The sequence below is a fragment of the Fusarium venenatum genome (assembly GCF_020744135.1).
Source record: "Fusarium venenatum strain MPI-CAGE-CH-0201 chromosome Unknown EDB82scaffold_1, whole genome shotgun sequence".
Classification (NCBI taxonomy): Eukaryota; Fungi; Ascomycota; class Sordariomycetes; order Hypocreales; family Nectriaceae; genus Fusarium; species Fusarium venenatum.
The window spans coordinates 2,882,780-2,895,681 of NW_027072129.1; the positions used below are offsets into that span (position 1 = coordinate 2,882,780).

The 12,902-nt window shown below is 48.6% G+C and overlaps 6 protein-coding genes across 6 annotated transcripts; 3 read left to right on the forward strand and 3 right to left on the reverse strand.

Annotated features, from left to right (window-relative positions):
- Positions 1–2,470: 2,470 nt before the first annotated feature.
- EDB82DRAFT_519726 (HAD-like domain-containing protein) lies at positions 2,471–3,874 on the forward strand (the record flags this gene model as incomplete). Its single annotated transcript, XM_025731459.1, has 2 exons — positions 2,471–2,766; positions 2,893–3,874. The coding sequence occupies 2 exons, from the start codon at positions 2,471–2,473 to the stop codon at positions 3,872–3,874; spliced, it is 1,278 nt and encodes a 425-aa protein (XP_025590482.1).
- Positions 3,875–4,852: 978 nt separating this feature from the next.
- EDB82DRAFT_27896 (uncharacterized protein) lies at positions 4,853–6,243 on the reverse strand. Its single transcript, XM_025731458.2, has 3 exons — positions 6,098–6,243; positions 5,944–6,047; positions 4,853–5,622 (listed from the first exon to the last, which is right to left on the reverse strand). The coding sequence occupies exons 2-3, from the start codon at positions 6,001–6,003 to the stop codon at positions 4,918–4,920; spliced, it is 765 nt and encodes a 254-aa protein (XP_025590481.1). The 5' UTR covers positions 6,004–6,047; positions 6,098–6,243; the 3' UTR covers positions 4,853–4,917.
- EDB82DRAFT_28065 (uncharacterized protein) lies at positions 5,856–7,005 on the forward strand. The gene is made up of 2 exons (XM_025731457.2): positions 5,856–6,306; positions 6,411–7,005. The coding sequence occupies exons 1-2, from the start codon at positions 6,089–6,091 to the stop codon at positions 6,577–6,579; spliced, it is 387 nt and encodes a 128-aa protein (XP_025590480.1). The 5' UTR covers positions 5,856–6,088; the 3' UTR covers positions 6,580–7,005.
- A 328-nt stretch (positions 7,006–7,333) lies between these two features.
- On the reverse strand, positions 7,334–7,830 carry EDB82DRAFT_519729 (uncharacterized protein; the record flags this gene model as incomplete). Its single annotated transcript, XM_025731456.1, has 4 exons — positions 7,334–7,421; positions 7,486–7,516; positions 7,660–7,702; positions 7,807–7,830. The coding sequence occupies 4 exons, from the start codon at positions 7,828–7,830 to the stop codon at positions 7,334–7,336; spliced, it is 186 nt and encodes a 61-aa protein (XP_025590479.1).
- A 269-nt stretch (positions 7,831–8,099) lies between these two features.
- EDB82DRAFT_484747 (mitochondrial 54S ribosomal protein uL22m) lies at positions 8,100–9,529 on the forward strand. Its single transcript, XM_025731455.2, has 3 exons — positions 8,100–8,219; positions 8,303–9,127; positions 9,188–9,529. Exons 1-3 carry the CDS (start codon positions 8,180–8,182, stop codon positions 9,325–9,327), a joined length of 1,005 nt encoding a protein of 334 aa, XP_025590478.1. The 5' UTR covers positions 8,100–8,179; the 3' UTR covers positions 9,328–9,529.
- A 228-nt stretch (positions 9,530–9,757) lies between these two features.
- On the reverse strand, positions 9,758–11,366 carry EDB82DRAFT_28115 (uncharacterized protein). Its single transcript, XM_065607379.1, has 4 exons — positions 10,839–11,366; positions 10,601–10,775; positions 10,299–10,534; positions 9,758–10,239 (listed from the first exon to the last, which is right to left on the reverse strand). The coding sequence occupies exons 1-4, from the start codon at positions 10,911–10,913 to the stop codon at positions 9,832–9,834; spliced, it is 894 nt and encodes a 297-aa protein (XP_065465426.1). The 5' UTR covers positions 10,914–11,366; the 3' UTR covers positions 9,758–9,831.
- Positions 11,367–12,902: the final 1,536 nt, after the last annotated feature.

Consider the following 12,902-nt stretch of genomic DNA (forward strand, 5'->3'; position numbering starts at 1 on the left):
AGGCCGCTGCTGCCAAGAGAAATATGGCCCAGATGGTTACGTTTATCTGGGACGTGAATGGACGAGCAGATAGATAACAAGGTATTTCAAGAGAATCGAGCGATGTGCAAGCTTAGCTTATCGATGGTATGTACTCTCATGCAAGGCAAGACGGGAAAACGGTACGGTGACGATGACAATGATGACTACCGTATCAAGACAACGTCGACACGACAGGCAAAGGCGCCAAAAGGCTGAGCTGAGCCAAGCCAAGCCAAGCCAAGCTCGGTTGGACTGAAGTGGCAGGCCGGTCAGTGACATGCAAGCAGCCCACTGACTGACCGTTCATAGACGAACGTCTTTCTGGTGCGCACGCGCAAGGACCCTATGTACTTGTACCAGGCTGGCTCTACCCAGCTGTCGCATGCAGATCTAATCCCGATCAAGCTGATAACGGCTATCTTTTGACCGCGTTTCACATGCTTTCAGGGACAGATCTCTTTGAGCTGGATAATTTGTGTTACAGCAGCCACGTTGTACAACCATATTTTCTCTGCTCTTTTTCACCCTCTATCATGATGACTATGAGTATTGTATCTATTGCGGTTTTATTATATCTTGTTTCTTGCCAATGTTAAGATCGCATAAACAATCGGCGATTGTTGTGTAATGTAACTCTTTTCTGGTATGAATAATGTTTTGTTGATAGTGCCAGCCGAAAGTGCCCGTCAAAGACCGCAGTGGATGACCCAAGCCCACCGATGGGGCCGTTCCGCATGGCTGATAGGGCTTCGGATCGGACTGGTGGGGTTTTGGCGGACCCTGGGCGGAGCCAGCTTGACGTCACCTGAACAACGGACCGAAACTGTGCGCCGAAATATACGAAACGGGTACCAAATTGGCATAGAATAACGAACTGAGTCTTGATTCCGCGGGAGATAGTGGAGGTGGCAGGAAGCTGCTTGCATGCATTACTACCGTCAACAATGCCTCTTTCTCTGACGGCAACCGTATTGGCGTCATGGATGTTGTGCTTGACGGTGGATACTCTTTGATACAATGGGTGTTGAATCCGGTTTCTCTCAGGATCGCGCACTTGATGGCGTCGGTCTTGCATTAATTCTGACGCCGAGAGCTGAGTGCATGAGCCCCTGAGCCCCTGGAAGTCGTCAACTTGTCCTTGGGGGACTTACAAAGAGATGCTGATTTGACTGGCTGTAAATGGCCGATGCAGAGTCCCTGATTGGTAGTGCGTACCCAAGGAGCCTCAGGGTCCACACCACAATTGAAATTCCTCTACTCTGTAGTACCCAGTATGTACAGGTACGGTAGAAGGTAGAGCATATCGTTGCCGTTCGAAAACGCCACAGTTCTACACCGTTTTTTTGCTGTGTCTAATACGATTCAAGAAGCCCTGATAACCTGATTAGAAGACGACAATCAATTGGCGATCACAGCACGTTCTACCTGCTTGCGTCTGTCTGACAGACAGAGAGACACAATGTGGCAGGCAGATACATCTCCAGTTGCGTTATTTACGACCTGTTGGTTGGCAAATGATAACAAGGGTCTGGACAGGCATGTTTCGTATTTCTCTATTTGGTCATGACGTCCAATCTGCGCGAGGTGAGGTTGAGAATGGGGTTGTCAGGTTGTCTCTAGTGCGGCGACGGCGTCAAGAACCCAGTGCACAGCAAAATCATGATGGCCCGCCCCAGCCGCGAGGGGAACAGCAGGTTGCCAGAAGCTAGTGTAGTCAATACACTGGGTCTTGACGCATTACAGCAGGGAATTGCATGTATACAGTACCCACCCACCTGGCTCTTCCAGGTACCTTTGTCGCCCAGAACTAGAAGATGGAAGGAAGCAACGCCGTCATCAACATCCCTTACCTCATACTGTAAATTTTTTTCTGTTGCACTACGGCCAAAACCTAAACTAACCTCACCTCAGCATCACCATCACCAAGCTGTGGAACCCTTACTGTGGGTATAGGGGAATCATCCTTGGGCTTGCTACGCTATAGTTTCGATAGATGTGAAATGACTCGGTTATTGGACCCCGACCTACGTATCGACGGGCGTCTACCGAGAATGCCATGCCCATACCTTGCTTGCCATGGATACATGTTGTCGTCGATTCGATATCGATCACAGGCTATGGCCAAGATGGCGCCTTGCTTGATGTTTGCTTTCTGAGGCATCTTACGTACCTTCCTGTTGCTCTCCGCTTGATATCTAAATCTATAAAGCCCCATTTCTCCCACCGTTCTTGACGGTAGAAATCATCATTCTCCATCATTCCCCAGATTCCATATCCACCATCACCATTTACACAAATAGCTCAGCACTCCCCAGTCATCATCCGGCTACTTCAGACAGACACTTTGTTCGATCCCACTCAAAACCTCTTAACTCCACGCGTCTAAATCGATACGCGTGCGCCTGAACAGGACTGCTTTTGTTCTTACACAACACGAATTACCACCACCATGTCTTCACAACAGACCGAGTTCTTCAAGGACAATCTCCCTGACCAGGGCGAGGTCACCACCCCCGACTCTGTACCTAGCTCTCCTGAGCTTGGAAGCTCCAGCTCCAGTGACAGCATTGCCAGTCTCGGATCTCCCGCCTCTCCTCTCTCCCCTGCTGTTTCGCAGCCTGTGGCTGACTCCTTTGTCTTTGCTTTTGACATTGACGGTGTCCTTGTCCGCGGCGGACGAGCCATTCCTGAGGCCCTTCAGGCCATGAAGGTTCTCAATGGTGACAATGAATATGGCATTCAAGTGTAAGTCGAACCATGCACCATATGCAGTCGCGATCCACCATCCCCGGACTTTTTCTGGGGAGGTCCACATAATAAAGGGCATCGTGACTTTAGCTTGGACCATAATACTAATGCATCTCATAACAGGCCTCATATCTTCCTTACCAACGGTGGTGGTAAGACAGAAGAGGAGCGATGCAATGATCTCTCTGGTCAGCTCCAATGTGACATTAAGCCTGGCCAATTTATCTGCGGTCACACCCCCATGAGGGAGATGGCTGAGAAGTACGGCACCGTTCTTGTCGTCGGTGGCGAGGGCGAGAAGTGTCGACACGTTGCCGAGGGCTATGGATTCAAAGATGTTGTAACTCCTGGTGATATCATCAAGCACAACGCTGCCACAACTCCTTTCCGCAAGCTTACTCCTGAGGAGCACCGCAACTCACGTGAGCGAGACTTCACGGACGTTGTGATTGACGCTGTCTTTGTCTTTGCCGACTCTCGCGACTGGGCCGGCGACATCCAGATCATGCTCGATGTTGCCATGTCAAAGGGCGGTCGTCTCGGCACCCGCAGCGAGACCAACGACGAGGGTCCTCCTTTCTACTTCTCCCACAATGACGTTGTCTGGTCTGCTGCCCATGAACATGTTCGTCTCGGCATGGGCGCCCTTCGCCGTATGTTCGAGGTTACCTTTGAGGATCTTACTGGCGGTAATGGTGTTCTACATACCCATGCATTCGGCAAGCCCCAGGTCTCTACTTTCGAGTTTGCTTCCCGTTTGATGGGTCAGTGGCGCCAGACTGAGCATGGTCTCGTCGCTCCTCCTGACACTGTCTACTTCGTTGGCGACACCCCTGAGAGTGACATCCGTGGTACCAATGCTGTCAACAAGGTCGCCGACAATGATTGGTACAGCATTCTTGTCAAGACCGGTGTATACCAGGACGGCACTGAACCTGCCCACAAGCCTCGTGTCACTGTCGAAAACGTCCTCGATGCTGTCAACCATGGTATTAAGCGCGAAATGGACAAGAAGGCTGCTAAGGGCCAAATGATCAAGCCTGCCCTCATTCCTGACTCCGGTATCACCGAGATCGCTGTTGATATGGATGGTATAACCATCTAATCCGACATACCTCCCTTCTATTCATATACACTACTTTGGGATACCATCTTTTTTCATGGAGTTACGGAATTTCCTTTATTGTAGCATAGCCACGCGAAACGAACTTTCCTTTACAGCCCATCTGCATTACGGCTCTTTGCAGGTGCCACGAGCACATTCCGGATACAGGTCCTGAAGATTTGATAGAGCATACATCGTCCGGATGAACGGACGAATTCTGAATTCTAAGTTTTTCATCTTATCTAGCTAGTTTCTTACCCACCCTTGATGCACCACCCACCTATACCCTGATGAGCATCACATCAATCCTATAGAATAGCATAAAGATAGAAAAAAAAGAAAAAAAAAAAACTCTTGCAATATTCATTATACGAGACCCTTATAACGTGATTTAAAAACAATAAGGTCGATAAGAAAGGGTTGGGTTTTAATTGTGTTGGCCGGGCATATCGCCATCAATGAGCACTAAGAACAAATCAGTTTGTCTGTTTATTCACTCGCACAACTAGTTGGTATGTGTTAATTGCCGATCCATTCGACTACCATGCCGAACATCGAGAACAAGCAGATTATCCGTCCTAACCTCACTAGACTTTTTTTTGTAGTCCAGTCTCAGTAGAAACCCACTTGTACTCATCTTTCAAGATAGAGGTTGGCGAGGCTCAATTGTGATTCAAAATCCTGCTCAGAAGGTGATCCGGCTGACATCGCAACTAGGCCTTCTTAAATTTTCGTGCAGACGGACCGGTGTTTTCTAACGAATCTACCTTGGTACTCTATTTGAACGTAGATCAACACCAAATACTGGGGGTTACGAGCGAGGCTCACAGTGACGACGGGGCAAGTTTGTGTCGCAAAACGCATAACAGTCCACATGCCCCTTCATTAGTCTCTCCCTACACAATCGACTTGTCGCTGGCGTCCGCTATGACCCTCCTACCAGCTTTGAAGTTTGTGGGTCATGTATGAGTCCTATGAGTCAGTCTGGAGTAGGCCTATATTGTTACAGAATGATATATTCGGTTACACAAGATCTTATTGATTCATTCCCGGTTGACCTCGACTCGTTCTATATTGTCAACACCGTCCCCTTTTCTCGTATCCTCCTCAGAAGCGTCCTCGCCACCATCTTTGAACGTATATCCTCCCCACTGCGAAGTGACTGCCCACCCAGCCATGTCCACAACATCATGTCTCTGCTTCTTCTGATCTAGAGCCTCCTGTGCACTGATACCTAATGCAAAGCCACGCACGCCCTCGCGATCGACCCGTAGCCATCCTTTCCAGTTCGCTGAGATATCACCAGATCCCAAACCGCCTACGACGATAGTTCCCCACCACTCACGTCCAGCGCTTGCGCGAGCTACGTCGCCGTAAAGAAGGATCCCTTCTGCTTCGGCTACAAGGGTACGTGTATGTTCTGGATCGTTTCGAGCGGGCCTTTGAACGTAAACGTGTCGCATATGAGATGGCGAACAATGCAACCGGGTGGCATCGAAGCGACCTTCTATGTCGATAATGAGAATAGCATAGAGATGAGGTGGGCTGACGAGATTCGATACGACTTTATAAAGAAGCGGGAGGTGACGTCCAGATATTCCAATACTCGCAATTTTTGTCGTATGAAAATGAGCCGCTGCTATTTCATCAAGCGGCGATATATGTGTGAGTTTTCTTGGTTGAAACTGAGTCCTGAGGCCGAGTACGTTCGGATCCAACGTGGGCGATGAACGTAAACCTCGAAGCATCTGTACTTACAGCTTAGCATCGCATTGCTACAATCATATATATATGTAACGGAACAAAAGAGTCACTTTGCAGCTTGGAAAATCTAAACAAGGGTGTACTTGGTGGTGGAGAAGTGTCCTCCAAGCCAGAGAATTTCAAGCAGAAAAGACTGAGAAAAGCTCGTAAATATGAGTAAAACCAAGGGAGACAGTATTCAAGTAGTATTTCTTACTTGGTCCATAGTCATGATAATCCTCAAGCTTGGCCGATAATGAGGTGATAATGTGGGAAGGTAATGATCAAAAGCGGCAAAAGCCTCAAGTCCGAGATATTGAACTCACCTCTTCTAAACTCATCTCCTCAATCTCTCCCAACAATCGACTCCCAGTCGCCGCCTCCATCGTTAAAACGAGAGGAAAATCACCTTCCGGATAAATCACGGTATCTAGTGACACTTTCTAGTTGCGATCACGATTGCCCTTGGAGATGGGTTACCCGTGTCAAGTTTTCCACGCTTCGGAGCTTCCTGACCGTATCCAAACCAATCTCAGCGGTCGCAAGCGCAAGCTAGATCAGGGAGCCAAGAATGTCGACCTGAAAGGCTGTGAGCTCCTTGAGATGCTGCAGTATAAATGCGAGATCAAAGAGCCTGTCAAATGGGATAGCCCCGTGCAGTGCTTTGCTGTTGAACGGCTATTCCGAAAGTGAGTTACCACCCTCTCTATTTGCACGCAATATTGCACTGTATATGTACCGCAGCCTTTATGGCGGATGGTGAAAGGTTCTGACGATTAATTCGTTCGTGTAGATGTCAAGACAAGAAGGGTTCATTCATGGTCGAGACAACAGCGTGGGAGGGTAAAGATTATCCTGTGGAGGGACAGAAGAGTGATGATGTAAAAGACAGCAGAAATAAGGCGCCTCCTCAGCACTACCACTGGTCCTCAAGCTGGCACTCACCAGACACCGCAAGATAAAAAGACAGCAATTAATTTGGTTCTTTCTTTTCTTTCTTTTCCCTTTTTCGAAAAGTGTTGCTGTCACAATATGGGCTAGCATCATCCGCCGTTGGTTTTTTGCAACATGGGGGAGCTTCATCTCGAACAGATAGTTTTTATTCACACACATGAAACTTATTGCTTGCACACCTCACACGGACAATTCATGTCAGTAAGCGTCCGCGCGCCAAGCGATATCAGCGTAGTGATAAAATACTACGGGGTAAGTAGTTTATATGCCTTGATGCTGGTCCATTGAATTACATGCGAGGCTGCAACAACTTGATGACGGCATTGCTGGAATGGGCCGAGAATAGGCATATATCTCTATCGGACCATGAATTTGTATAATAATTGCTGCCTACAACCGAAAACATTCATCGAGTCGCTCTGTGAAATCTCATCTATAACTTCACAACTAGTACTGAGTACTGAGATCGTACCATTGTGACTCATGCTCGCAGCTCGTAGGATCGCCAACTGAATACTAGTCGCATTTTATCACATTTCATTTTAATAGCACTTCAGGAATGATCAAAGCACATACGATTCGGTTGCCCTTGCCTACAGTACAGATTGCCAGCGATCGATGTGGTTGAAGCCGTGGTGGTATTTTGCTTTTTACCCAGCTACACGACAAACGAAACATTGGCTAGTGGCCTCTATGTGTACTTCCCAACTTCCCCTATGCCCTTGCTTATGCCATCCGACTTCGACTCGGCATATCTTTGCTTTACTCGTTCTTCTGAGCAGCTCGCTCCTCCTCGAGCTTGATGTAGTAGTTGTCGCGGGCGTTGGTTCGGGGCATGTGGAAGCCGTACCTGTGTCGGAATGGTGAGTCTTCTAGTCTCGCTATCGTGCCATTATTTCGGCGATATCCCTTACCAGAAGAAGTTGGCCATGACGAAGCCGGAGCCTGCGATGTTACCAGTCAGTCAGCTTGATGCTCTCCAACCAACCACATCACGCGAATTGTCAGCTCTTGCGATAGTCCTTCCCTTCAAGTTGACAAATTCCAATTGATGTAGTTCGAATCGTTTGTAGTAGAGGTCGACGTACCGAGAGCGATGCTGAGATCCAGGACGAGGTTTCGTCGGAGCATCTAGCACAATTGTCAGTCCACGAAAAGCTCTGGTACCGGGTTTATTTGAGGCTCCTCTGGCCCGGGTGAAGCGAAGACCAAGCCATTGGGTCGGGGAAACGTACACCGGTGATGGGTCGGACGGCCATTATGACTGATTTATTTGTGCAAAGATGTTCGGGCGAAGAGGCGGAGCGTTCGAGGGTGGCAGAGGTGCTTGGGATTTCAATGTGGTCAAGCAGTTCCAAGTTGATTCCCGAGATGGGCTGATGTTAATCGCGCTAGAGCGCTCGTGTCACGTGTGCTACCATGGTAGCAGCTGGGCTGTTCCGACCCTGCTACAGTGGGTGGTGCCAGTAATAGCCACGGCTGAACAGCGGTAAAATACGATATGGAAAAGAATCTCGCCCATTGAAACGACCCTCAGCTGCAAGACATCTTGTGAGAGCGACTCTGAAGAGATTGGTTGGTTTGCAGAGCCCGACGACATCTGCAACCATGAGTCTCCGATTAGCTGCCCAGAGGCTGGCAGTATCAGGTACGGCGATACTCTTCTCACCCTGTTTGCCGCTCAATTGGCGTTGAACCCCGTATAAACTGACCAAGAGCTTCACTCTACAGCAAGGACTGTGCATCCAGTATCCAGCACACCAATTCCCGTTCTCTCTGCAACCATCGGACCTACAGTTCAGCGACGACACAAATGGGCCTCCAATCTCTTCAAGGGATGGGGCAAGCCCCGAAATAAGAATGCCGAGACGGTGGCTTCCCTGGATCCTACATCCCAGCTCGACAACCCAAAGAGTCGTGAGGAATATCTTCAAAAGAGCATGTACAGCGGCGTAGAGGACAACATTTTCCAAGAAGAAATCGAGACCGCGAGTCCGGAAGCCGCCGCTCCTGGCACCCCCGAAGTCGAACAAAAGACAAGGGAGAACATGGCTATGGTAGTGGACCCTGACCCTCGAAGCCGAGTCCGTTGGCAGCGAAAAAAGGTTATTCAAATGGTCCGTCGTAACGGTCGCTTGACCAAAGACGAGCGTATTCAAATGACAGAGCGACAACTCTTGCACAAGAGCGAGTTCATGCCAACAAGTGTCAAGAAGCTTGTCATGTTGGCCCGCCAGATCGCTGGCAAGCCCGTCGATGATGCTATCCTGCAGATGAAGTGGTCCAAGAAGAAGATGGCAGCTGAGATCGGATACTACCTTGAAGAAGCTCGCGATCTGGCTGTTGCTCAACGTGGTATGGGGCTTGGAAAGTTCAATGACGAGATCTTAAAAACCCCGAGAAAGATCCAGACTATCGATGGGAAATGGCTCGAGATTGAGGACCCTACACGCATGTATATCGCTCAATCGTGGGTTGGAAGGGGTCCCTGGCGGGGAAAGAGGATTGATTACAAGGGTCGAGGACGCATGGGCATCATCAGACACCCCAGCACAAGTAAGTTTTCATGGCTGTTTATATCTATGCTTGATTTTAGAGACTGACTAATTTCTTTAGGCCTGACTGTCTTACTCAAGGAAGAGAAGTCAAGAATACGAGAGTACGATGAGCGCGTGGCCAAGAAGAACAAGAAGGGACCATGGGTACATCTGCCCAACCGACCTGTATATGGACAAAGACCATACTATTCGTGGTAAACAAGATGTTGGCTGATGCAATCTGAATTGTTGGAACCATGAAAAAAAAAGCGGGATTCAAACGCGGTAGAAGACCACAGCGTAATATCCCATAGGGACTTGTAAGATATGTACAATGAATAGGATGTACACTTGATGAAAGTTAATGTAAATGCTAAAATATGCTAAGTTCCCTCACTGACTTGGCTTTTTTCAACCATTGCCCCCCCCCCCCCCTATCATTTTGTGGTATCTTGTCCGTCGAGGAACCTCTTAACGCCGCCCAGATCAAAGCCTGGTTTGATATAAATTTCATTTCTACTCGTAACTCGCAGAATCTGTTAGTGTTCTTTCGCTGTGAGGACCGCCACGCTTGATGACCAGTGCTCGTGAGCTGGGCAGCCAGTTCTGAATCATAAAGAGGCTTTGCTCAGCAAGAAATGATGCGAATGAGAATGATGTTTGCACTGTATTGGTTTTGCTTGTGCCCCTATTTTAAAACGCCAGGCTTTCTCCAAAGTGACCTTAAACCATGTGTCGTGGTTCCTCCCGGGGAAGCATATCCTCATACCGATGGGACATGAGTTCAAGATCATACCCGTGCTTCTCGCCGATTGATCCTTGATCAGGCGCAGGATAACTGCGATCCCTAGAAGCCATGGGTGGTGACATATCGTCCATGTTTCCGCGTGGAAGGTCCTGCTGGTTTTGACGTTTCTTCCAGAAGAAACCAGCAGTACCAAGGAGAGCAAGGACACCAATGGTGACACCAATACCGACACCAGCTTTGGCACCACCAGACATTCCACCTCCAGCGGTTTCGTCCTCATGTTCATCTTCCGCCGAATCATGTGTGGCGGCAGCACCGGCTGCTTCAGTGGTTGCGGATGAGTTGTTAGCATCAGTGGAAGAAGCTGAAGCTTCCTCGGTAACCTGTTAGGTGTATTAATAAATATATATACAGAGTCAAAGGAATGTTTGTCGGTTCTTACACTAGATTCGGCTGATTCAACGGAATCAGTGGGAGTAGTCTCTGGAGCTTCTGAAGTAGCCGCAGCCTCCGAAGTTACGGATGACTCTGAGGATTCCGGGAGCGATGCGGGAGTCGTTTCAGCGGCAGTGGTTTCAGGTGCAGCAGGGGCTTCGGATGTTGCTGCTACTGCTTCAGATGTCGCTACACTCTCAACTGGGGTCGTAGCAGCGCCTGGGAAAGCAGGCACCTGTTGGCCTTGGGTGAGTTAGCCTTGACCATGGAGTAACAAGGAGTGCGCAGCTCTTGGCGAGAAAGACGTACCGACACAAAATCCGTTGCTTATGCCATTTGTGATGGCATCGTCTGCAGCCGCGCATTCAGGTGCTCTTGCGCATTCGGCAACGCCCTTGACAAAGTCGTTGGAAACGCAAACGCAACTGGCATCAGCAGGATCCGCACAGCCAACAGTGGGTTTGACATTCTCGATGCAGGTGTTCTAGAGATTATCAGGACCTGTTTGGAAATGGATCGCGTGGACGATTGAGCGCTAGTCACTTACAATACAGTCCTGAGCGTAGACACCAAAAGTGTGGAGGGCGCCCAGCGCCAAAACAGTTGAGAGAGAAAAGTGCATTTCGAAATTGTTTATGCAACGAGAACTAATCCCGTTACCTTGAGTGAATGATAAGTTGCCAGATCCGAACTTGGTGATAGGCTCTGGTTGATTGTTGGAGCAGAAGTAGAGGGTGAGTCGAGCCAACAGGTAGTCGAGTGCGTGAATCGTTGGCAGCCGCGGTCGCAAGGAGAGTGGCTAGACCTTGTCCAAGTTGATGAGGATATCGATAAATGCCTCAGGTTGACCTGGATGAAGTTGTGCGTCCAGTAATGTCGCAAAAGAAACCCTCAAGCAGGAAGGAAAGACGAGAGTCGGACAACCAAGTGTACTATGCAGTGTAATGGCATGTAACAGAGGTGAGTGACTTGGTCCAACGTGGTACTCAATGCAGCAGCGGATGCAAGCCTCCGTCAAGAATACGAATGAGTGAGGAAGCGAATGAGGGTTATTGTCGTCTGCCAAGCCCGAACGGGAATAAAAAGAAAGCAAAAAGATATAGGGAAAGAGGACGATGGAGAAGGAATTGACCCAAAGGAATGACTGGATGGAGAGGCAAAGACGCGGAGCACTTGAAAGAGTGAAAAGAGCCCGGTGCAGTGAGGTCGTCCGTCGTGAGAGATGTCGATGTTGAGAGAAGAAGAGAAGCCGTCTGGGAACGGGACAGAATAGTGGAAAAGAGAGAAAAAGGTGGGTTAGGTTGAGCAGAGAGAAACAGCCAAGGGAGAAATGAAATGAAATGAGATGATATGAGATGAGATCAAGTGAGTGAGATACCCCGGCGTAGAACTGTGAGGGAGGAATGGAAAACAAACTGGGGGACCTGGTCAAATTGCACTGATGTTAGAAAGAATGCAGGATAATGCAAAGAGGAAGCTCGCCTTATGAATATCTAACAGCTAGGCATGAATCTGATACGATTACTTATTTATGATGGACAAGGGCGATCCAGATTGATGGGTACAATATCACACCCTTTTTTAGGGACAGACTTTGTTTCTATTGGGCAAGATGAGGTGAGATGCTTGCTTGTCTGATTCCTTCTTCTCGTTCTTTGTTCAGAATGCCTTATTTGCGTGCCCCTGTCTGGCTTGGCTTTTGGTTCCTCTGCAGTAACAAATCCATAAAACCAGGCCCGATCCAACGTCGCGAAACTGTCAAGCACCCGCCGCCATCAACGTAGGCCAACCCGACCCCAAAAAAGGGGGCCAATCACCACCCATTCAGGGCTTGAATAGCGTCAAGTGGTAAGGGTTTACTGGAGAAGCTCCTGGCGCCAGGTACTAGCGTCCACGGGCTGTTTACTGCGGGTCCAATAACTGTCCCCTCACTTGTTTCATCTGGCAAGACTTGTGTGTACCTGCAGACACCATTAAAGGATAATCCTTTCTAGATCTTTTCCACCAAATGGTCATGTAGACTGTTTGCTCTTTTCTCTTTGTTCATTATTTTTCTTCCTATTTTATTTATTTAAATCACACAATCCCTACCTACGTCTTACCAAAGTTAGTACTTGAGTAGAGAATAGACTGACCATGAGTCGTCCACTGGCCAAAGTCTTGGTCTAATCTATCCTAAACCTCTATGCGTCCTGATACACCGCTGTTGTCAAATACTGACCATGGTTGTCCTCTAACACATTTGAGACGAACACATGGACCAAAAATGCACCCAGTTCAACAGACAGAACTACAAAACAACTGCCGTCAAAGAAATGCGCTCATCTCGTCAGAGCGAGCGCTGTTTATGCAACTTTTGTACACCGAGCCTTGGCGACTTTTATTAGGATGTGCAGGCTACATCCCAGCAAGCCCACCCTTCTCACGAGTCTGGCTTGAATGTGTGCATCAGCCAACGAGCTAGTTATCTGTAGACCTTGGGAAAATGGGTCAACGTGTGAGGGGACGAACGCCAACCATCATGGAGCGTGAAAACCTCAATCCTTTGTCAATACAGATTACCGTACTCTGAAGCTAGCAGACACTGACCTACTGCATCAGTGCAAGGTAT